We start from the raw sequence: 23,959 nt of genomic DNA, 5'->3' as shown, positions 1-23,959 counted from the left end.
CAGCCGGGCCACCAACACCACTTTAATGTACAGAAACAGCCACAGCGGGGCCAGCAGGAAGCACAGCCCTGGGGGAGGAATACTCTGAAGGCCGTGGATGTTCCTCTCCCTGCTGTGCAGAGGCAGAGGAGCCCGTGCCTCCAGGTCAGGAGCAGCTCCTGGCTCTGCCCAGGGACTCAGGGCTGTCCCTGTGGTCCCCGAGGTCTCACAGCCCCTCAGGCTGTGGCTCAGCTGGGGAGGATCCCACAGGGAGCTGTTTCGGAGCCAGTCAGTGGAAGATGATCTTCTTGTACTTGGAGTTGGGGATCTGCCCTCGCGCCTTGAGCCTCCGCACGGCCTCCCTCATGTGCTTGGGCTGCAGGGGGGGCAGCTCCCCCCACTTCTCACACACGTCCAGGGCTGAGCAACAAACACAGGCGTCAGGGGAGGGGACACCCGAGCCCTCCCCCTCTCCTGCTGCTGCAGCTGCACTGGGAAAGACACCAGGTCCTGCAGCAGGTCCTGGCTCAGGCCAGGGCCTGTGCTGGGACAGAGGGGCTGTGCCAGCCCAGGCTGCCCCTGGCCCTGCCTGAGCTCTGGGTGCTGCATTCCCCCCTCTTTTCCCCAGCAGCTCCACTCACCCTCCTCCACCACCTCCCCCACGAACACCTTGGAGATGCCGGACATGGCGATGACGACGTTCTGCGACACCGAGGTGCCCGTGATGGACTGGATGAGCTGGGGGGACAGGCAGGGACAGTCAGAGCCCTCATCTTGACCCACACCGCCCCCCGAGCTGCAGCCCCAGCCCAGGGGGGGTTGAGCTGCCCCACGGGCTCCACGCCGGAATCGCCGGGCATCGGCCGTGCCGTCACCCCGGGCCGAGCCGCGGGGGCTGCAGGAGGGTCCCGGGGGGTCCCTGCCCCGTCCTGGCCACCCCTGCCCCTCATACCCGTTTGATGGCGGCCTTGGGGAAGGCAGAGCGCCGGTACATCTCGTACCGGTTCAGCTGCTCCTCGGAGAAGGACGAGACCAGGATCCTGCGGGGAGAGAGCGATCGGTCACGGCAAATACACAGCTCCGAGGCTTCTTCAGGGCCCCGCGGCCGGGCGGGGAGGGCAGGGCTGGGCCGTGTCCCGGCGGGTCCCGGGCACTCACTGCATCTTCTGGATCTCGTCCTCATCCACCTTCTGCTTCTTCTCCTTCCGCTCCTTCAGCTCCAGCTTCACCTTCCTGGCCGCGCTCGGCTGCAGCCCGGGCTCGTCCCCGTCCGCCGCCTCGCCCTCCGCGCTCCTCCCCTGGGGGACAGCGCAGCGCTCGCTCTGCGGCCGCTCGGCCCCCGCCGGGCCCGCTCCCGCCCGGCCCCGCTCTCACCTCCCCGTCCGCTCCCTCCGCCTTGGGCTCGCCAGCCCCGCCGGCCTCTCCCGCCTCGCCCTCGCCCCCCGCGTGTCCCGCGGGCGGGGCCGGGCCCGGGGGCGGCTCCGCGGCCGCGGCGGCTCCGAGCGGGTCCCGGGCCGGGTCCGCCATGGCCGCCCCGCGGCGCCGCCCGATGACGCAACCGCGCCCGGAGAGGCGGGGCCTGTCGCCATGGCAACGGGGCAGCAGCGGCGTATCCTGATGACGCACAAAAATGACGTCCATGAAGGGGCGGAGTCTGTCGCCATGGCAGCGGCGGCGCGGCGGCGCCCGTATATGACGATTAACTAAGAGCGCCGTGAGGGGGCGTGGCTTTTTGCCGCCATGGCAACGTGCAGAGCCTGCGCCTCTTGATGACGCGACACAGGCCAGATGGGGGCGGGGCCTATCGCCATGGCAACGGCGCTGCGGCGGAGGGGCCCGGCCCGGCCCGGCCGGAGCTCCACACGCGGCTGCTCCCGCGGGGCAGAGCCGGCACACGGCGCTGGAGCGGCCCCGCGGCCCCGGCCCCGCCGCGGGGAACCCCACACCCCGCCCGGAAACGGGCGCGGCCTGAGGACAGGGCGGGGCTGGGGGCGGGCCCTGCGTGGGTCCCGCCCCAGCTGGTGCCGCCCCCGGCCCCGCCCCGGAAGTGTCGCGGGCGCGGGGCGCGCCGGCCATGGGGAAGGAGCAGGAGCTGCTGGAGGCCGCGCGCACCGGGAACCTCCCGGCCGTGGAGAAGCTGCTCTCGGGGAAGCGCCTCAGCTCCAGCTTCGGCGGCTCCGGCGGCGGAGGGGGCGGCGGCGGCTCCGCGGGGGGAGGCGGCGGCGGCGGCGGGAGCGGCGGTGTGGGGCACCCGCTGTCCAGCCTGCTCAGGTGAGCGCGGCCCGGGGAGGGCGGTGCTGCGGGCTGGGAGACAGGGAGGGAGCGGGGAGCGGGGCCGGGAGTGCGGGACTGCGGGGCAGACGGGGGGTCGGGTGTGCCCGTGAGGGGCTGCGGGACACGGGAGTGCCGGGCTGTCCCTGGAGCGGCAGCGCAGGCCGGGCGGGAGGGAGCCGAGGGCCGCGGGTGGGATAAGACATCGCGGAGGGTTGTGAGGGCTGTGCGGCTTGGGAAGCCCGGAGGGTTCGGTGGGGCCGGCGGCGCGGGGGGAGCCGCGGCGGAGCTCCTGGGCTGGTGTGCCCCGGTGGGCCGGGAGGGAGGGCGGCTGTCTGTCTGTCTGTCTGTCTGTCTGTTTGGAGCGGGCGCTGCCGGTGCTGGTGCTGCCCAGGACTGGGCTGTCGCGCCGGGGCCGAAGCGCGGCTGTGCGGGCGCTCAGCCGGGGGGCCGTCGGGAGGCTCTGGGTGCAGCCCAGACGTGCGCGGGGTCCCGCGGTGGGGGAGCTGCGGGCTGTGGGTGAGGGATGAGGTGCCCAGGCCCTGCTGGCGCTCCCTCCCGGTGACTCCCTGCGGGGTCGGGGTCAGCTCCGGGCGGTCTCCGTCAGTGGCTTCGGCGTCCCCAGCCCTGCGCTGTGCAATTCGCTGGTTTGAAGCTCTTGGACCCTTGTTCGGTTTTTTTCTCCTCCCCTTTTTGGCATCTCCCGAGGAAACCGCTCAGTGCTGTGTTTCTGGAGCCGCAGCTTTGTACCACTTCAGCCTCTGCTGGAATTGCTGCTGGTCTGTGTCCCTGAGCAACTGCTTTGTACTGGAGCACGGGAGGAGATCTGTGCCACTGTCACTCCATGCCCTGACTGTTGAGAGGGACGTGACTGGCCCGGTTGTGGCCAAATTTGATGTGTTTTTCCTTTCTCATAACCTGGTCCCCTCCTGGGGCAGAGGCCTCGGCCAGGAGAACTGCCCTGGGGCAGGTTTGTGTCTCTGTGAATGTGCCCCTGGGTCAGACTGTGACCTTCTCCTTGGATACATTAAACACTCGGAGCCCTGGGTGGGGGGGAATTGCTGCAGCCCCTCAAGGGGTGGAGGTGCTGGCGGGGGTCTGGTTACACACACTGTGAGCTGCACCGGCTCCACACGGGGCCCTTTCCCCGTGGGGCTGTTTGGCTCTGGCTGTGGCTTTGTGCACAGACCTGTCTGACAGTGCCTGGCACAGCTGTCACCCCTGCCCACTGACATGGCTGCTGGGGACACTGCAGTGGTCTCTCTCCCCTCCCCAGTCCCAGCCCTGAGGCCGTTTCCCCGTGCTGTGCTGTTCTCTGGGTGTCTGGGACAGTGGTCCTTACCTTGCTGTGTGGCACCTGCTGCCACTGAGGGGCTTTAGGGTTGTTTCCCGCCTCCTGACCCTTTGCTGGGCTTTGGCTCTGGGTTGAGTGACTCTAGGTGAGGAGCTTGTGATGAGGTTTGGATGAGAAGCAGCTGCCGAGTGTCCCTGCGAGGACAGGCCCAAGGGAGCAGCCGGGACGGGTCAGTTCTAGGGATGTGTGTGGTGGAAGATGCCTCACCTTTCCAGCACTACAGCATGGGAGCTTTTCTAGTGTAGGTGTTGCCCCCTCAGCTGTGGGGAGAGCTCTGGTCAGGTCTTTGTGCTCCATGTTTTCTTCCTCAGGCAGCTGCTCCCTCTCGCTCAGGCTGATCCCTGCTCCTGCCGAGGCTCCTCCCATCTGTAAGGATCTGTCCCAACATGGGACTGCTGAGCTGCCCTCCACCCCCAGAGCTCATTCCCACTGCGGGTCATAAATGCTCAGCTGGGCTGGCAAAACTCCCTTGTTCCTTCCTCCTCCTGATTTTGGTTCCTTTGGATGTCGCTATTTAGTTCCTCTTTTATTTTTTAAGTTCCACTGTTTGGACAACCTGTTCCCAAACCCCATGTGTCCAAAGTGCCTGTCCCAGCTTTTTCTGGCAGTTCTGCAGCATTTCAGGCATCTCAAAGATCCAGTTTTGGATGGGTACAAATCAGGCATTTCCTGAAATTCCCATGTTACACCTGGTAGGTGCTGAGCTGGTGCTTGCTCTGAGCTAGCACTCATCAGTTTGGGCTGTTTTTCTTCCAAAGAGAGCAAGCGCTGCTCCACGAAGTGGTAGAGGATTCCCCTGGCAGTAAATTCCTTGGAATGTGGTGTTTTATCACATCACCTGAGCTGCCACCGTGCCTGTTATCAGGTAAATGTGAACTTTGTCACAGTCCAGGCTGTGCTGAGGCCGAGCCAGCCTGCTGGGTGTGGAGCCATGCACAGACTCCAATCACCTACAGCTGCAGGTGAGCAGGAAGCAGGACAGGATGGAGCAGGATAAGCCACAGGAGCAGTAATTGCAAAGACAATGGAGGTCTCTCCTGAGGGGTGAAGGTGCAGGGTGTAACACTCAGGATTTCAGGCAGAGGGACAAACCCTGGTGGGAGTCGGTGGGGTGGGAGAACAAGGAGGATGTGGGAGGAGGAGATGGGAGTCTGGCGTTTGCCAGAGCAGATGGTGGGCTCACAAAGAGGTGGTGGCTGCCAGGGTTTGGGAGGCTCCATGGGATCCGCAGGGCCTGGGGCCGTGCTGGGGGCTGGATCTGGCCCCTCGTCTGTGCTCGGCTGCTCCGGCTCCAGACCCGACCACAGCACAGGAATAGGCACCATGTGAGGAGCAGAGAGCAGCCAGAGGGAAAATCCACGCCATGCACGTGCGGCTTGGGGCTTATGAGCAGCAGCAAGTCCAGAAATCAGAAATGCACCATGAATCCATGAGGGTTCTTGGATTTTCAGGGGTGCTTTTGCATCAAGGCTGCAGAATTTGGATTTATTGGTTTCGGGTTTTTTTAGTGCTTAACTGTGAAGTTAAAGGCAGGAAACAACAAAATAATCTGTGGCTGAGCTATCAGGTTGCATTCAGGAGGTTTTGCCAGGAGCAGTGAGGGATGGGTGGTGTTAAAGCCAAATCTGCAGAAAAAGCTTTTTATTTTCAACTATGGCTGTGAAAAGCCTGTATCTGTGTTGCTGGAAGGGGAAACTGAGGCTGCTGCTGAGCCCCAGATGAGCTATGCAATCCTCTGGGAATGTATCAAGGAGACACTTCTGCTGGGAATGAGGAGTTTGGGTGCACATCTGTTGTGGGAAGGGGTCGGGTGCTGCTCCACAGAAGCCACAGCCTGTGTTCCAGCCATTTGCAGCAGTTGCTGCTGGTGAGGGGTCTGGTGGGTTTAGGGAATGACGTGGTGGGATGGCAGAATACTTGAAGTGGTTTCCAACAGTTCAAGGGCGGTTTGGAGTCAGAGAAATGAGTCGTATTTAAAAAAAAGAAGGGTTTGGTGTTTGCTCTGGTGCAACTGATAGTTCGCAGCATCACAAGGGAGCTGCTCCCGCTGCGTCCCCGCAGAACAGGGCAGTGCTGGGTCTTTCCCTCTCCTGCTGCTGTGATTAAGCATCTCACCCTCTCTAGGCTGTCTCTTCTCCACACCCTGCCATGCACACTCTGTGGGACAGAGCCCTCTGTACCTGCACACTGAGCGGGCACTGCTGAACGTGCGCTGTGCTCCTGCCACAGGCGCGGGTGTGCACCGGCACTCTGCTGGCAGTTGTTTCCTGAGCACTTCTTAAAGAGTTCCAAGGCTGCAGTTACTGGCTGTGTGATCTTGTGATGCAGCTTTGGAAGGTTTTATTTGTGTGCTCTGGTCAGGGTTCCATGCTCAGGGCTGGGTCAGGAGCACCGGGCTCTCCACACTGTGGGAGTGCAGCTCCACTCGCCCAGGCCACGGGGGCTGCTGCTCCCCTCTGTAGAGCAGGACTTGGGGTTTGTGCAGCACCCACACACCGAGTTCTCTGGTGCTCTGGGACTCACTCCCTCGGGAATGTCAGTGTGTCAATGTGTTTGTGTCAGCTGGAGGGTGAGAAGCACATAAGCTTACTTTTTGCCTTGCTTTGAGAGTGTTCTGAAGTGTCAGTTGGGTTTTGGAAATATCCATGTACAGGTTACCTCAAATACTCCATGAGGGAGTTGCTGTGGGCTAAGATGTGGTGTGAGGAATATTAGGTGAGTCAGTACTAAGTGTATTTATTTAATATCTGTTAATCTAAATATTATCCAGCAGGAGGGAATGGCGGGAGCCTGCAGGTGAGGGCACAGAGGAGCAGGGTGTCCCCTTCCCCTCCCCTCAGAGAGCGCTGCTCCCTGCGTGCAGTGGGTTCTGCCCCAGCAGGGAGTGTGGGTGAAGTGGAGCTGCTCAAATCAGTGCCATGGGTCCTGCATCCCTCTGGCTGTGGAAGGCCATTTGGCAGGGAGCAGAACTTTCTGGAGATGAATGTTTGGAACAGTTTTTGCTACACTGGGAGCAGCTAAGCCAAGACACAGTGTTCATCCAGCAGGATTTTTGTGAAGGAATGCATTGTTTCAATGAGACTGAAGGACAAACAAGCAGGACAGAACACAGACATAGGTGGAAGGTGTGACACAGAGCAGAGGGGTACAGAAGGGAGGAAATGCATCCCAGACCAGAGGGAAGGCCCCTCTCAGCTGCCCCTGGACAAGGGGAAGGCAGTTCCCGGAGGCTGAGTCCCTCCTGTGGCAGTGCCCGAGGGGCTGCCTGGCTGGCTGGAGACAGACAATGTGTGCCTACACCTCCACTGCATGTGAGCCCTCTGCCTTTCCCAGGCTGTGCCATCCCCTCCTCAGATGCAGCTGTGGAGTGCTGTCGTGCTCCAGCTGTGGGCATCCTTTCAAGGTGAAGTGTCCTGGAGATGAGAAGGTGCCTCTGAGCACAGGTGATGGCCATTTCCTCTTGGCACTGCAGCACGAGCTCTGCCCGATGCTGAGCTGGCACTGTCACCATCCCAAAGCTGTCGCTCTGGAGTACAGCTTAGTCATGGAAATGAGATAAATCCTATTTCACAGAAACTGGTAAAAATAAAACTGTTGAGGATTGATTTGTTTCTATAGCAACCGACCGGAGAAGTGAGTGCAGCTGCTGTCTGCAGGAGGGAGGAAAACAGCGCTGGAAATGTCGGTGCACCTGGGCCGGCTGTCAGCAACACGAGAGCTTGGGGGGCTTGGGAGGGAGAGAGACTTAGTTAGAGACAGGACAGCAAAGTGTGAGCTACCTTTGGAGCAGCGCTGGAGCTGGAGTGTGTGCATGTGCCCTCTTCTACACAAAAGCTGGAGAGCCTGTGTGGTGTCCTCAGAGCTCTGCACGTCCTGCTTCCCAAAGGACTGTACTCCTGCGCCTTCATGGGTGCTGAGAATTTCAGGTGAAAATCAGTGTGAACACCCAACATAGCAGGGTGTTGGGGGAATTACAGGAGAGGAGTGTGTGCCTGGCTTTACTGTGTGCTCTTCTAGAGCCTGAGGTATTCACCTGAAGGGAAGTTGAGCTTGAGTTGGTGTTCAGGCTTGGTAAATCCAGGTACATTTGCACTCCTTCCTTGTTATTTAAACACATGGTTTCTTTTGAAGGGAAATTAGATTTAAAAATTAACCACAGGCTTTTTCCAGCTCAAAGGAAGTGTCTGTAGTGCCACATACTGAGGATGGAAGAACAAAACCCTGTCTGAGAGTGAGAGCCATAAATATTATGTAAATATATTATCTCATTAGATTTCTGTCTAATGCCATTGGCTGCTGTTGTGCAGATCCTGGAGCGAGCAAGGCTGAAGATGTCATAGGTGGTCTTTCAAATCTAATATTGAAGTGGGTTGGAAATTAGGTGAAATGACTTATGCCTCATCCTAATTAAGACACTGTGAGAAATCCTCTCAAATTTGGCATTACAAAGTGCCTGGTTTTAGAACAAAATCAATTCCAGAGGCTGGGTGGCCACTGAGGTTTGAAGCTCCCCTGTGCAGGGATCGGTGGGGGCTCCCCAGGCCTGTCAGTGAAAGCAGCTTCTGGCTGGGAGGGCAGTGTTGAACAGAGAAAAGGCTCAGAACTGGGTCCGTTATGCTTGCAGAGAAGTGGGCAGAAATATTTTAAGGGTTTCGCAACATCTTATGTTGTGGATGTTCCCCAAAGAAAATGAGGTTTTTCCAGCTGAGGAGAAAACCTGTTTGAGACCAGCTGGTCACTGTGGGCAAAGTCAGAGCTGGCATGTGGGTGAAACCGTGGCTGGAAGCTGCAGGTGCACCATGAAATGTGTAGGGACACCTCCCTGTGCTGCCTGTTCCATCACCGGTTCGGTTTCCCAGCGTTAAGGGTTGGTGCAGCTGCCTCTGCCAGCTCTGGGAGAGCAGTCCCTGCCCTTCCCAGGGCTCTTGGAGCAGGAGCAGGGCAGGACCGTCACGCTCCAGGCGCTCCATTTGGCTGCCTGGCTCATACTCTCAGCTCTCGTGGTTCTCAACTCTGGCCTTATCTCTGTACAGATAGTGCAGATGAGTAATGACAACTCTCTGGGAGCTAGCTCAGGATTTGGGAATAATTTCCTGTCTCGGCCATTCGCTCTTGTCCCTGTTCTGTAAGGGACTGGATTTCATGGATGCTTCTGCAGTAAAAGGATGTCCTTTCTGATTTCCATCTTTCTTTTTCTGAGCTTTCTCAGGAACCGGTGTCTAAGCCGGTGCTTTCTCTGCTTGCGTGGCACATACCAGGAAGGAGCAGGGGCTGATCACAGTGATCACAGAGCTCTTTGACCGCTCAGGTGTGTCCCCTGTGCTCCCACTGGAGCCTCCGCGGTGGGGTCACTTCTGTTTTACCTCCTGCCCTCGCTGTCTTTGCTCTCCTTTCTCAGTCACTTGCTCTTTGGGCACCCAGTTAAAAAGCATATCAAGAAGGAATGTCTCTGGAGCCTGTGCCTTGTTTGCGTCTCACACTGTTGCCAGTTAATCTCTCCTTGCTGTGTCTTTCTTTAGCCCTCAGGGACTCCTGGTTAAGCTGGAGCTGGGATTTGATACAAGCTTAAATGGAGCCATGTGGGTGAGCTGCTGGGCTGCTGGTGTGGGCTGCGTTCAAGGGCAAAGTCTGCTCAAAACGCTTCAGTGGAAGCTTTGTTGTGGCTCTGAATTCTCCAGTCCCGTGTCCCCTTCCTCGAGGGCCTTGTGTCCCATCCCATTGTTCTGGTGTTCAGTATCAGAGCAACTCATTTCCTTTTACTCCAATGCAGCAGCGTTTCACAGCCTATCGTGATGTGGGGCAGGGGTCCCTCCTGAGGTGTGGGGGGTCCCTCCTGAGGTGTGGAGATCTCCCCATATGTGCGGTCCCTCTGTGGGAACAGTCAGGCACTGTGGTGCCAGCACCAATTCAGAGCCCTTGTGTCACTGATCTGAGCAATGTCACAAGGGAAAGGGGATGTCGTGCGAGTCTCTGTCTCACTGGTTTCAGTCTCCCTAAGGCAAAAGTGCACTCTGGATGCAGTTGTTGGTACGAAATAATTGCATTTGCTTTTTAATTGCTGTAGGGAAGGGGTAATTCAGTCCCTGAATGTCTGTTTCTCTTGCTCTGCTTGACTTGGCCTATTTACCTGCTTCTCATCCACCCCAGGTCAGACACGCCGCAGTTCAGCATTCCAGGCATCAGGGCTGGGCAGCAGCCAGGCTGAAGGGACGGCAGTGGGTTTGGGGTGACACAGCTCAAAGGGAGCAGCGGCACGTGGCCGGGCCCAGCGGGCAGACCTCGAGGAGCCTGTTGGCACTGAGATGGAGAGAACATGGGCGTGGGTTTATTGTTTCTGTGCAGAGCAGGTCTGAGCCTGCACCCAGGGGAGGGTGTCTGTGTTTAAATAAAGTGTCACCTTCCTTACGCCCTTCCAGGTGCAAGGTTCCTGCTAGAAATCCCAAATTTTGGATCAGATCTCTGTTCTGGGAAGCAGAGTGCCGAAAACAAACAGTAACTTTGAGCTGTTCCGATCCCACTGGTGGTGTCTCTCAGTGCCCACGTGGCTGTTGTGCAGAGCTGACAGTGAGCACGGAGAGGCACGTTTTCTGCCATCCCAAAACACTTAATTGGCACATCCCTTCCTGTGCAGGGGCACTGACGGGCGGGGGGGGGAATTGTGCTCTGCCGTGATTTTTTTCTGGGCAGGTTGTTTTTGGTGACATTTTTACTCCAAGCTCAGAGCTTTGTGCCTGTCAGAAGGGAGCAGTGCAGATGGACATGTACGACTCCAGACACGATGCTCCCTTGCTGTTGGCTGACTGACATGTCCCATGGGATCCTGCAGCTTGTTAAATCATCTCACAAAGGAGACGGGGGAGGGAAAGCCCAGTGCAAGGTTGCCAGCTGTAGCCAGCTCGGTGCTGCAGCATCAGCTGCTTGGTGGCTTTGATCGGGAATTTGTGTCTGCCCGGGCAGCTTCCTTCCATTTCTCTGGGAGTGCTGGATGGAGGGAAGGCCAAGGAGAAGTCTGCACCATCTACACATGTCCTGCAGGTCTTCTCTGCACCTAGTTATTTTGTATTGTATTTTCTTGCAGTTAGTGGCATCTTCTTCAGTGCTGTGGGAGCAGAGCTGAGCTGCAAACAGAGAGCAGGGAATGCTTCCCTGAGCAGTGCTCTAATTCATGTTTGCAGATCTGGGGTATTGCCAGCTCCAGGCTGGTTTATCACATTCATAACATTGCTCAGTTTGTTGAATTTTTGCACAAATGTTTTGATTCCTTTTGCTCCTACTCCTCAAAACCCCATCTAGTAAGATGCAAAAGAGGAAAATGGGCTGCAAAACCGGTGTTTAGTAAACCTCAGTTAGAGGTTTGTCAACATTTGGTAAATGTTGTCAAATCTGTCCTCTCCTAGGGGTCACTTTCCCACTTTGAAGAGCAGCTTCAGGGCTTCATGTCAAACCTTCCATCTGCATGTTGGGTGGCTGCCTTCCCATTTTCCTTGCTCTTCCCCTACCATCGTGCTGTCCTTGGACGGGGTGTGGAGAGGGGGGTGCTCCTGCACACACCGGCCCCCAGAGCTCCTGGACCTGTCCCCAGAGTCTTGGCTTTCCCTGACTCGGCGACTGACACTTTTTACACTTCTCCCAGCACAGCTTGTTTGGCTGTGGCCTGGTGATGAGCCTTGTTTTGTGGGACTGTTCCGTGGCCTGTCATCAGCAGGGAATGCTCTGGAATGGGAGTGGGTTGCAGAGTGCCTGGAATGCTTTTAAGAATAAAGGGCGGCACACGCACACAAACCAGACCTGGATTTTTCCTGTCCTGCAGGTCTTTCTTTGCTCCTGCTCAGAGGGATTCTCTGATGTAGCACACCCTGCACGCCTGACCTGGCCTTTCTGTCCCCACTGCATAATGCGGGTGACAGAGCCCACTGCCACCCCCCACCATACATTAAATAAATGCATTTCCACTGCCAGGAGCCATCTGTAAGGCTAGGGCTGCTCTCTTCCTAGTGGGGATTTTAGCTTGGATGGACGAGTTTCTATTAGTGATGCCAACCCTGTCTGGTTCCTTTCTAGCATGCAGCATCAGCTGGCTTACTCACATTCCCTGCCTATATTAAGGTCCATGTTTTTCCCCATCCATTCTGGAATCCTGTATTTGAGCATGTGATCCTTTGACTTTGAGGAAAATCCACCTGTTTTTCTTATAGCAAATGAAAATCTGGAACAAGAAGTTGAAGAGTGCAGAAGTGGAAGCTTTGGCTTCCTGTGCAGCCAATAGCTGGAATCTGACTGGCTGCTTTCCATGGGCTTTCCCAAAACCTGCCAAGAGGGGCTGAGACAGTATTACTTGTGATCCAACCACATTCTCCCTTGCCCCAGCAATACTCTGCTTTAATCTTCTCCATCAGCTGTTTATTTTTGGAAAGGCTGTTGCAATATTTGGTGACTGAGGCAAGCAGGGAGTTGGGTTCCTGCTCCATTGGGAGTCCCACCATGCTGGACCCTTCCCATTGGCAGGGTGGAAACAGCAGTGGCTTCCTCACCCTTCAGGAAAACATAAGCAGCTCTCTAAATCTGAGGCCTTGCCCAAAGTGTTTGGTTGTTTGTGTTCCCCTCTGCAAGCAGGAAATACCAAGTGAGGGTCACGTTCACTGCAGGAATCCAGCTGGATGTGGATAGCTGGGATGTGTGAATGACCTGCTGTGGTGGCCTCTGGGCAATAAACTTGAGGGAATCTGCCTGCAGCCCTCTCTTTGTCTCTGAGGCATTGAGCAAAGTCCCCAAACATCTGGGGCCAGTGCTCAGTTGCTTTAAACTTCCTGGTGACCTTGGGCCAAACCACTCGTGTCCTCTGGTGTCTTGTATCCAGTATCAAGCTGTTTGTCTTTGCTGGCTGTGTAAATACACGGGGTGCGATGGCCTCTGCTCTGCACAGGCACCAGTCCCTGAGCTCTCCTGATCCTTCCATAATCCACGTTCGTGGGACCAGAAACCAGCTTTGAACATTCATCATTTGAGCTGAAAACACTGAGTTGTTCTCTGGGTTTGGCCTTGCTCTAGCCCCCTGCCTAGGGTGATTTTGTGAGTAAAGTTACTCCAGTTGGGAAGAAAGAAATGGAAAAGCAAGAGGAAAAATATGGTCTTGTTTAAAGGAACTTTGGGGTTTGACCGTGACCTAAAGCATGTGCTTTATTCAGCAGTTTTTACAATCAGGAAGCTTTATTTAAAGGCTACAGCACTTGGTGAATCGTGGAGCAGGAGAAAACTGAGCACAAGAAATAGTTTCAGTGAAGCAGATTAGGCTGTTTTCAGAGCTTTTCTGATGTCCTCACCATTCAGTTTCATTGCCTTAAGCAGATGCATCAGGAGCATCATGAGATGCTGCTCTGGTGCAGCAAAGGGGGTGAGATCCGGGTAATCTTTGAGAATGTTGTGTTTGTAATGGAGACCACTAAGTTAACAACAACACCCCTCTGTGATGTGAAGAGGTTTGGGGGGATTTTGGGGGAGAAACAAAAAAGTGGTCAAATTGGCTTCAGACCTTTACTGAGGACCTGTATTTACAGTGTTCTCCTGCCTGTGCTGGCGTCTGTGTTTCTGTTTAATCAGAAGCAGCCCAGAGTCACTCTGTACACAGAGTTCTGGGCTTTGTCCTCTGCTTCTTTCAGCACCCTTCTTCCATACCTTAGGAGAACTCTGGCCTTCCTGGCAGAGCTGGAGAGGAAGAGGAGGGAAGAGAGTGATGTACTTGACTGCAGTCTGCAAATATAAATAGTTCTCCTCTTGGATCCTTCCAGTCTGATCTTCTTTGACCTTTCTTTGATAAAGGCTTTCTTTATTTGCAGAAATAAAAGGTCAAAGGGTAGAAGAGGGCACAGCAGATGTTTTTTTAAAATATCTTTATATCTTGGCAGTTGGTTTGCACAGCACCCGGTGCTATCTGCTGGGCCAGCTCCCCCCTGGGCTCCAGCTTTCTTCCTTCTTTGAGCTCCCTTAGTAAACTTGGCATTTAACTCTGAAGCACTGACCTGAAGATTTCTGATGAAGTTTATGGAAGTGTTTTATCGTGGGGATACCCACGTCCTCCGATGGGGACAGATGTCCTGGCTCTGGTCCGCAGCCCTGCTGCCGCCTGGGCAGGTCACTTTGGGTACGGGGCTCATTTCATGTCCCCTGCACCACTGACCCTGGTTTTCCTTGGTTCATAATTTCAGCTGAAAGAAACACTTGTGTTAAGTGCTGCTGGTTTTTCCTGTATTCACTCTGAAGTAGTTTGCTCTCAGCATCCAAACACGGCTTGGTTTAATGTGTCAAACCACAGGACTCGAGCACTGCCCAGGTTATGGATGAGCAAGGGCAGCACAGGTGCAGTGTTAGAACTGCTCCAGATGGCACACGAGGCTTTCTGGCTTGAGTTCTAACCATTAATTGCCACTTTAAATCCAGCAATAAATTATTTGGGCAACCACAGTGCAGGATCCCACTGCCAGGAACAAACCAGGGCTGAGCACTACTCAGTCCCCTTTGTGCTTCAGGCCTGCACAGCTGGATGGGGCAGGGCACTCCTGCACTCACTCTGGTGTCTCACTGACCTTCTGGCCATGGTTTAAACCATCATCCTGCAAACCATGTTGTCAGTGTTGGAGGTGTATTGCATGCGTGTGTTGGTTTGCGTTTGCTCCTGGAGCGCGGGATGGTGTGCAGGATGCCTCGGGATAAGCCTCTGATTCTTTGCAAATTGGATTTTGTGGCTCACTTGCCTGTCCTCTTGGATAAAGGTTCCCCTTAGCTGCCTCTCCTCTAGAAGAGCTCATGTCCATCTCAGGACTGCAAAGCCTTTTATAATGCTCTGTGGATCAGGAGTCACTCAGAGGGAACAGGGACAGACTTTCCATTTCCCATGGAACATGCTCTAGAGTGAGTCTGTTGCTTCATTCCCTTCTGAATTTCCACTCGGTCTGCACAAGATTCCCACTGATTTGGTGCCTTTCCTGCTGTTTTTGCTCACTGTGGCACCGAGGTGCTCCTGGCTAGCAGCCCCGCAGTGATGACGAATCAGTGTGCAATCACACTGATGACCAAGAGCAGGCTCTGTATCCCACAGTCTTTGACTTACACCCCCCACTTGTGACTCTTGCCATGGAGGGAAGAGATTTTCCCAGAGTCATTGGAATTCTTCAGCGGGTGTGAATTAGCAGTGCATCCGTGTTTGCAGTCTCTTGTGGTTTACTCTAATAGACACATGTTCCTCTGAAGATCCTTTTTGGCAAGCACAAGTATGGCTGAAGGATGTGTGGGAGTGGGAGCTCTGGCTGGAAACCAGGAGAGGGTCCCTGTGCCGGTGTGTGCTGTAGCACTGAGCCCTCAGCTGGGCTCCGTGCTCCATGTGCTTGTGGCTAGCACGGCTGTCCAGATACCCACTGTGGTGTGAGAGCTCTTCTGTCCCTGTTTGCCTAAGTGTTCCCTGTCCATTTTCTGTCTTGCAGCATCTGGAGAGGGCCCAACGTGAACTGTGTTGACAGCACTGGATACACCCCGCTGCACCACGCTGCTCTGAATGGCCATAAGTGAGTCCTGTTCCGATGCCTTTGGTCACAGGGGATGGATATTTTGTGCTTTCCAGGCCAGGGGTCTGTGTTGTTCATTCACTAGCCGAGGCTTGCCACTTCTATGGCAGTGGTCAGCACTGGTGCTGCAGCACTACTCCATCTTCAGGGGGAATGGAGAATGTCACTGCTTTGGCTGCTGCACAGTGTGATCTTACATCTTGAAATACTTGGCAAAACATTGAGATTTTCAACCAACCACCCTTTTATTTCAAAGCAGTTTGGATAAGCTGTAACACCATGTGAAAGGGCTCCCTTCTCTTACAGGGATGTTGTGGAAGTCCTGCTGAGGAATGACGCCCTCACCAATGTGGCAGACTGTAAGGGCTGCTACCCCCTGCACCTGGCAGCCTGGAAGGGAGACGCCGACATAGTGAAGCTCCTCATCCACCAGGGCCCTTCGCACACCAAAGTGAATGAGCAGGTCTGCCTGGTTTTCTCTGATGTACCATTGAATCACTGCCCTCATGTGGAGAGAGACTCCTTCAGCTGACTCCTGGCCCTTCCCGAACCAGCAGCAATGGTTATAAGGTCCTGTTTGCTGGTGGGATAAGAGGGGCACTGCCTGAAGCAATACTTTCAGTTCTGAGTTAGTGGTAGGATGAGAAAGGTATTTAAGTTTTATATAGAGACACATAAATATGAGAACTTCTCAACACCTAGGAAGTGTTCTCCTGCTTCTGGGCTTCTAAAACTAACCCACAGTTCTCCTTTCAGTTGCTGGATAGCTGAGAAGGTTTCTAGTTCTGCAGAAGATCCATTGGCTCCCTCCTTTGGGAACTAATCCAGGCAGCTTTGTTTAGTCTCTGTTTGGCCGTGCTCTCTTAGCTGCTCTCCTGGCTTGTCTCTGGCACTTGCTCCAATTCGGTAATTTGTAAGTGAATAAGTTCTAAGATAATTTTAACCCTACTTGCCCCCAGATAAATCCCTAGTTTAATCTGAAAGAATTATTTTCTCGATCAGGCAAGAAAAAAAGCCTCTTGGATTTCTTCTGTTTGTCAAGCTGACAGTTTTGGTCTGGGGTGCAGAGGGAATGAGGGATATGAGATAGCTGTGTCCACTCCAGAGGACTGGCTCCCCTGTAACTGTCCTGTGCACATCAGAGGGACCTTACAGTTCCAGGGAACCTCTGGAATGCTACTGCTGGAAGACCCAAATACTTGTCTTGTTTCAGAGTTTTGTTTAAGGAAACTCATTTTCTGAGGCCAGGTGAGCAGGGGCACTGAACTTGTCACTGGGTGAGCCTGGCACACACACACACAGGCCTAAATCAGGTGCTTGAAGATGCAGTGGGCATGGTTGTCCTGTCCCTGAGGCAGGGACATCTGATGTCCCTGTGAATCAGCTCCCAACCCACTCAGGTGTTCATCAGGAGGAGAGGAGTAAAGCAAAATAGGTTTGCCTGCTTTATTAGCACAAGGCTAAACCTGACCATTCATTCCGAAGGTAATTCCCAGGTAAGTCAGACACCCCTGGCTCGAGTCCAGCAAATTGTCACAGTCAGGATGAGCAGCTGGGAACTGGGAGTCCCTGCTGTTTATTTGCTCTCTCGTGTGCAATTTTTCAGAAGCTGAGGAGCAAACTCCATTCATAGTCAGGTTTAAGAGTCCCAGTCCTGCTTCCAGCTGCACTTTGTGGGGACCGAAGTGCCACACCAAAGTTTCCTAGGACAGGTAGCTCGATGCACCAGGCTGCCCCAGGGCTAAATGCTGCTAAAACAGCAGGAATGACAAATCTAATTTCCTACACTCCTCAGTCAGGCAGAAATGATGAAGAATGTGTGTTTTAATGTCTCTGGTGATAGTTTTCCTGTTCGGGGCTGTGATTAATCATGTCTCCAGGCACAGCTGCAGGCACTCAGTCTGGTTACATAGGTCTGAGTTCAGGTAGCCTTTCACAATCAATCTGATAAGAATTACGTGAGGGCCCTGAGTGTAGATGTTCTGCTCTGAGTAGGGCAGATAGAGGGGAGACCTTTGCAAAAGATAAAAAGCATAGTGTGATCCTTCCAGGTAATGTTTCATTAATGTCTGTTTAGTAGGAACCTTGTTAAATGAGAGAAGTCAGCTGAGGAGCCTGTGCTGCCTGTACTTGGAACCTTGTCCATGCACTGCACAGGGGTCCAGGTTGCAGCAATCCCAGCTGGAATGGCTTTTGCTGGTCATGGCTCTGACTGGAACAAGATGCTGTGTTCTGGTGTTCCACCCCTTGGAGTCACCCATTGCTTTGTTGCTGTATCTCACCCATTTCATTATCACATTTTTTTCTTTTTCCTCTTCCTTTTTGTAGAATGCTCTTGAGATCAAAGAACTCAAAAAGTACGGCCCCTTTGACCCATATATCAATGCCAAGGTGTGTACTTTGCTGTCAGCATTTCACTGCATCATCACTCCAAGCTGCACTCGCGTGATTCCAGGTGCAATAATACCTGTTCACTTTGCAGCTGCTTGGGGGAGAAGGAAAATGGGACCATTCATTTACTGTGGGTTTCTCTCTTCAAAGCAGTTATAGAAACATAATTAAAGGGAAGCTTTTCCTTACTTTCCTGGGGGCTCCTTCCTTGCTTAGCCTTGTAGGACTCGTGGTGATGGTCAGTTTGCTTGATTGGGCTGGATGACTTCCCAAAGGTAATGCTACTTCAACGTTTTAGGTTTTGTTTCATGTGCTGATGTTGCTGATAAATGCAAAGAGAAGAAATTTTTTTCCCTGCTTAATCATGGATGCATTTTCTCTGTGGGCTGTTTGGAGTGAATTTTTATGCCTTTTCTCCTACCAAATGCATAATGCTGTGTGTGTTATTTGAAAGGACAGTTAATTCCTGTGGTGGTGGTGGGGAGAAGGGAAGGCAGTGACATTCCTGCCTCCCTTCCCAAGTCCTCCATGTCCTGCTTATTGCGTCAGTCTATTTTGATGTTCATTCTGTGGTGTTGTCTGACCCTTCAGCCCTGGTTTCCTGTTCCTGTTTTCTGCCCTGTTTTGCTCCTCTCCTGCTTTTAGTTGTTGAACTACAAAAGGCACAACATTGGCTTGTGTGTTGTGCTGAGGCCGAGCTGTTTGAGGGAACAAATCAAGTTCCTGGTGGTGTTTTCTCAGACACCCTTTTCAGTTTTATTTCCAGTGAAGCTGCAATGCTGGGATGGCAAACACTTTGCTGCCCTGTCCTGAGACACCTTTGCCATGAGCCACTGTACCACAGCTGCTTCCAGCCACTTATTTTGGATCAAGCCATCCATGGCAGATTTCTGTCTCTCAAAGTTTTTTTTCCCTTCTGTTTGATTGCAGGACCTTAGAAACACGCAACCAGAGTTCCTGCACTTCCTGGGAGCTAGGTGTGGTTTTGCAGAGCCCTGTTTCAGGCAGTACCCAGTGCCCATCCTCTGAACCCAAACATGTTCTCTTAAAGCTTATCTGAACTGGGGATTTTTAAAAAAATCCAGGTGGAATTTTGCACCAACAAATATCTTCTGTGGAAACATCATAGTTAAGCAGTTGCCTGAAAGAAGCTTCCAGAAACATTGTCAGTATAACCAAGTGAAATCTTACACTTTCCAGCACTGGGCTGTTGAATGAAGAAGGAATGTAAAGGGGGAATACCCAGTGAGATCCCTTTCCTATAGATTTTTGTTCACAGAGTGTTCTAATTTGGATTTTATACTGTGGAGAAGTGCATTCTTTAAAGCCTTGGTTCAGTGTTCACAACGGCTGAGGTGCTCTCTAGAGCAAGGCAGGATTTGCTTTGGTTTTAAGGAGAGAGAGATGATTTGCACACAGTTGTTGGGGTTCATCTGACCAGCTTTGCACCAGTTCCTGACTAGGTGAAGAGTGTGTGGAGTCATACCTGTCACACAGACCTTGCTGTTCTCTCAGTGCACTGGAGCAGCCAAACAGCAGGTTGTCATTAGGGCAGGACTCAGTTGGAGCTGCAGACACCAGCTAAAATCCTACAAAGCAATCTTAGAAGTAGGTTAGGTGGGACCAAAGGGTCATGCAGCCACTTTCCCTAGCCCTGGGCAGGATCAGGTCTCCCTAAACCATTCCTGATCAGTGTTTGCTCGGCAACTTCTCAGAAAACTCATAGAGGGGCATATCTGTGGACTCTGGCAGTTTATTTGACCCTTCAGATCTTTGCAGGTCAGAAGACTTTCCCTCATTTGACCAAGTCTCCCTTTGCTCAGGCGGAGCTGTCTCAGTGTGTTGGAAGCAGGGGATGCAGGATGGAGGGTGCAGGGCAGGGAGTGCAGGTTGAGGGTTGCAGGACAGGTGCACTTTAAGGGGCTCTGGATTCTCCATTTTAGCACGTGAGGAGGAGTAGCAGGGCTGTGTGTGCTGAGTGGTATCTCTTACCGGGCTTGAAAACTGTGGTGGAGCCCATATGGAAGCAAAGCCATTCCTGCTTATGTCCCATTTGTGATCTGCAGAAAGGCATCATGCGTGCCCAGCTCCTCTCCCCTGGCTGTGAGCTGGGGGATGTGAGGATTCCTGCAGGAATGCAGCCCCTGGGCCCTCCTGAGTGCTCTCTTTCTCTAAGTAGTTCTGAAATTTGAAGCCATGTGCCTTCTGGCTGCTGCAATGGAATTTTCCTTTTCCATCTCTGATAAATCTGTGTGTCTGAGTGCTCCTGCTCACTGCTCAGGCTTCGCTCTGGTTTGTGCCTGGAGAGGTGACGTGAGAAGGGAGCAAACTCCCTTGCCTAGAAGGACTCTAGTATTTTTGGCTGCTCAAAGCTTTCCCAAAATGGAGTCGAAGACTTGGGCAATAGTGGGAGTTTCCAGTGCTCAGTCTGGGACAGGGAGAGACCTGCTGTAACAATCTCCACTGCAGGAGGAAAGTTTGGGGATTTCACCTTAAGCATCAGAGCCCCGACCTGCTTAGGGAAAATTGGACTAAATTGCAGTGAAGATGAGGGAAGTCTCCAACAATTATGTTATTAAAGGATGTGTTCCCATTTCTGAGCCCTCAGGCAGGTGTTTGGAGCTGCTGCATGCTTTAGAGCCCCCCTGATGGATATGGTCCTTGTGCTGAGGAGGCAGGAGAGGGGGACAGCCCCAGTAGCCAAGGCAGGCATGGCATGAGCAGCATGTGCCCCCTGGCTCTGGCGCAGGAACCCCATGCTCAGAGGGGCTGAAGTCATCCACTCTTTCTGCTAAGCCTGGCAGCAAGACCCCCTCATGCCACAGGGCAGGCTGAGGGCCGGGGCCTGGCTGTCGTGGGCTCCCTGATCCCTGCTCTCCTGATCCTGTGAAATGGGAATAAAGGGATTTACCAACCCTGTAAGTGCCCAAGAGCAGCAATGTGAGCTGACGGACAGGTGTGAACCCTGATGTCCTCTACTCTGTCCCCTCTCATTCCATTTGTATATTTTATGTGCAGACTTCTGTATCCTGCAGTGACCTCTGTCCACGTGTATGTGCCTCCCTCCAGGATAGAGCCTGTTTGACTTGGACCTTCTGTGCCTGCAGCAGTGCTTTGCCCCCCTTTGCCCCCTGCATGTGGCTGGTGCTGCTCCTGCCTCCTTGGCTTTGCTTCCTCCAGGCTGCAGCTGCCAGAGCTTTTCCCAGCTCCTGCTCCCCTCATGCTTTGCCTGTGGCTGAGAAGTGATGCAAAAGCCAGGTGTAAATAAGGGGGGGGTTTGCAGGACTCCTGTGAGCCTGAGAGTGACCAAACACCTCAACAGGACCCAAGTGCTCATGTGGCCCTGCAAGTTTGTACCATGGTGCCATGTACTGACCAAGCCATGTCCAAAGGCGTGTGTGTGCTCCTGCAGCAGGAGGGCAGGGATCCAGTTCCCTTCTGAAGTGGTGCTGCTGCCCTCCAGCAGGACAAGCACATTCTGTTCATTTTAATGGGACTGTTCTTAAAATGACAAATTCAACCACCGTTCTCTCAGCTGAAGCTGGAGTGTGTAACGGTTTGTACTAAACTTTTTTGGGGTCAAATTGTCAGGTAGTTGTTTCTGAAGTGCTTAAACCACAGTCCCTCTGTGGATAACACACAGTAGTAAAACTAAAAACTTGAGGGGAATTTAATTGAGAAGAGGCTCTGGCCGCGTTCCTTTTGTGCACCTGCATGTGCAGTGTGTTGCACTGCTTGTCTTTGGGCTTTGCATTGCTGGTTCTTAGCCCAGCTGCTGCTGCACACACTGGTTTGGTCTGGCTTCGAACCTGGAGGTGCTGCCTTATCGGTGGGACATTGCTTCTCTCAGCTGATCTGAGCCCTGGCTTGTTCCTGGGGTGATGGAATTGCATGGCTCTCCGGTTCACAAACTGCATGGAACTGTGTGCACCCTGTCTCTAAACAGCTGGAATTGCAGAGGTGGAATGACTGTTGCAATCAGGATAAGTAGAATTTGAAACAATTGAAGTTTAAATCTAAAACTATGACGATGAAACTCCAGCAGACAGAATTCACACAGCAGGTTGCCTGTCATATATTCAGCCTTTTATTTTTGTGGCACCCCAAAGTGTGGGATGCTGCCAACAGATACCAGACTGCTTTCCCCAGGTGAATTAATGGGAATTCAGATACAGCTCAACACCCCTTAAACTTTAGTATGGCCCCTGGATTCTGACCCAGTGCTTGGAGAGGAGGCTGGTCCAGCTGTAGCCCCTCTTTCCCACAGCTCTAACCCATTGCTCTGGACGTTCCTGAAGCTGTGGCTGGGTGGGCAGGTTGATGAGCTCGTGAGGGGATGTCTGTGCTTGGTAAATGGCCAGGTAGATGATGAGATATTGCTCCAGGCTGATTCAGACTGGGCTCTCTGCTTCCCCACTGCTGCGGTGTCTTGTTTTTGCATTTAAACTTCAATGTTGGAGCGAGGTGTGGAGGGGCTGCTCCCCCTGCCCTGATGTGCTGCTGTTTGTGACCCCCAGAACAACGACAACGAGACGGCGCTGCACTGCGCGGCCCAGCACGGCCACACCGAGGTGGTGAAGGTGCTGCTGGAGGAGCTCACCGACCCCACCATGCGCAACAACAAGTTTGAGACCCCCCTGGACCTGGCTGCGCTCTATGGGAGGCTGGAGGTTGTCAAGATGCTCTTGAACGCCCACCCAAACCTTTTAAGCTGCAACACTAAGAAACACACTCCCCTGCACTTGGCAGCCAGGAACGGTCACAAAGCCGTGGTCCACGTCCTCCTGGATGCTGGCATGGACAGCAACTACCAGGTACCTATGTCTGTCTGTGGGGCTGGGCTGATTGCTGGGGTCAGAGAGCGATACGGAGAGCTCCCCCGACCCCTCCTCCCAGAGGGAGCGCTCATGGAAGATGTGGAGAGCTTTGTGTTCTGCTGGGCTGTCTGTGCAACTCTTGGTTGCTTGGGGGGCTGCCCAGAGGGACTCAGGTGCTGTGCATGTCTCACGCCTGCTCAGGGGCCGGGCAGAGCCCCGGACACAGAGCGAGGAGAGAAACGTCCTTTTGCTGAAGCTGCTCTGCCCTGCAGTGCTGGGAGCCTTTGATAGCGTTTGAGGCAATCGTGTCTCTTCCTATCAAGCCACTTGTGAAACTTGTGAATGTGCTGTTTTCACAGCAATGGCTTGTATGTGGGTCTTGTCTTTCCTTGTCAGGACATGACCTCTTGCCAAACTGTAGAAGGACCTTTATTGGTCTCTCACCTTGACCCACACATCTCTGACGGGACCATCCGCATTTTCCATCCCACATCCTCACCATTGTAATAACACTGACAGTCCCATCCTCAGCTGTAGGTAGTGCTGCCCATACTGTATGTACAACACCATATATTTACTGCTTCTGTAACCCTCTAAGCCTTGCCTCCCTCACCATTCCCTGCTGTCTGGCTTCATGCTATGTTTCCATTTAATTTGCAGACTGAGAAAGGCAGTGCTTTGCACGAAGCTGCTTTGTTTGGCAAGACAGATGTGGTACAAATATTGCTGGCTGCAGGTGAGAGAATGTTCCCCCTTTGAAGCACTAATGTGGCGATCCCTTCACCCAGAGCTTGAGGAAATCCCACTCTAGTGCAGCAGGTTTCTCCATCCAGCTGTCGGAGCTCTTTGGAGCAGGTTATGAGAGAGGTTGGCTCTCAGCGTTTCACTTTAGATTTGCCTCTAGAGCATCTTTTAGCTTCCCCCAGTGATGATCACAAATGTGACTTGATGAAAGACATGAACTTGCATGTAGTTAGACAGTATTCTTGCTTTTGCTCTCTCTACCCCGTTGCCACAGGTATTGATGTGAACATAAAGGATAACAGAGGCCTGACCGCTCTGGACATTGTGAGGGAGCTTCCTTCCCAGAAAAGCCAGCATATAGCAGCTCTGATTGAAGGTGGGTGATGCAGCTCTGCCTGTAGGGAGGAGAGGAAAGCTCAGGGTGCTGATTGTGCCTGGACAGGTACAGGGTGTGCCTCTCTAGACCTGGAAACTGCCGAAAACAAAGCAGCTTCAGGCTGTGTTGGAAGGAATGATGCTCGAACGCTGGGGTGAACTCCAGACCAAATGTTTGGAGGAGGACTTGGGGAGGGGGGCTTTGAGGGATTAGCCTTTTGCTGAAGAAGTGTGGCATGACTTTTACAGTGCAAATGGGCTTAATTGAGCTTTGTTCAAGTTGCTTTAGAAGTTAATTGAAACTAAGGATATCCTAAATCTGCTTGCAGAATGCAAAGTAACAGCTTTAGAAATGGTTTTGGTGTAACTCCCCTTTATGTGTCTGTGTAGGCAAATAGTCATCCACAGATTTCACATCCTGCTTCTCGCTTCGTTGTGAAGCTTGGGCGTGGAGTTTGCAGATGAGATTTACA

The 23,959-nt window shown here is 53.5% G+C and overlaps 2 protein-coding genes across 8 annotated transcripts in view; one reads left to right on the top strand and one right to left on the bottom strand.

The window, feature by feature from the left end:
• Positions 1-3: 3 nt before the first annotated feature.
• TAF11 (TATA-box binding protein associated factor 11) lies at positions 4-1,506 on the bottom strand. The gene is made up of 5 exons (XM_050326853.1): positions 1,354-1,506; positions 1,138-1,277; positions 932-1,019; positions 621-717; positions 4-399 (listed from the first exon to the last, which is right to left on the bottom strand). Exons 1-5 carry the CDS (start codon positions 1,504-1,506, stop codon positions 269-271), a joined length of 609 nt encoding a protein of 202 aa, XP_050182810.1. The 3' UTR covers positions 4-268.
• Positions 1,507-2,053: 547 nt separating this feature from the next.
• ANKS1A (ankyrin repeat and sterile alpha motif domain containing 1A) overlaps positions 2,054-23,959 on the top strand; it is a 70,326-nt gene continuing 48,420 nt past the window's right edge. For 3 of the 7 annotated variants that reach the window (XM_050326738.1, XM_050326737.1, XM_050326746.1), the window contains exons 1-7: positions 2,054-2,250; positions 15,079-15,159; positions 15,466-15,622; positions 17,488-17,550; positions 22,068-22,364; positions 23,028-23,103; positions 23,386-23,487. In XM_050326738.1, the coding sequence (XP_050182695.1) occupies positions 2,054-2,250; positions 15,079-15,159; positions 15,466-15,622; positions 17,488-17,550; positions 22,068-22,364; positions 23,028-23,103; positions 23,386-23,487 (973 nt within the window). Of the gene's footprint in view, positions 2,251-15,078; positions 15,160-15,465; positions 15,623-17,487; positions 17,551-17,703; positions 17,826-22,067; positions 22,365-23,027; positions 23,104-23,385; positions 23,488-23,959 lie in introns of those variants that run through there. The other 4 variants (XM_050326739.1, XM_050326742.1, XM_050326741.1 and 1 more) reach the window with 4 other exon arrangements.

Source organism: Myiozetetes cayanensis, unplaced genomic scaffold (assembly GCF_022539395.1).
Source record: "Myiozetetes cayanensis isolate MyiCay16 unplaced genomic scaffold, myiCay2020 scf32, whole genome shotgun sequence".
Classification (NCBI taxonomy): domain Eukaryota; kingdom Metazoa; phylum Chordata; class Aves; order Passeriformes; family Tyrannidae; genus Myiozetetes; species Myiozetetes cayanensis.
This window is presented reverse-complemented; position numbering and strand designations above follow the sequence as displayed.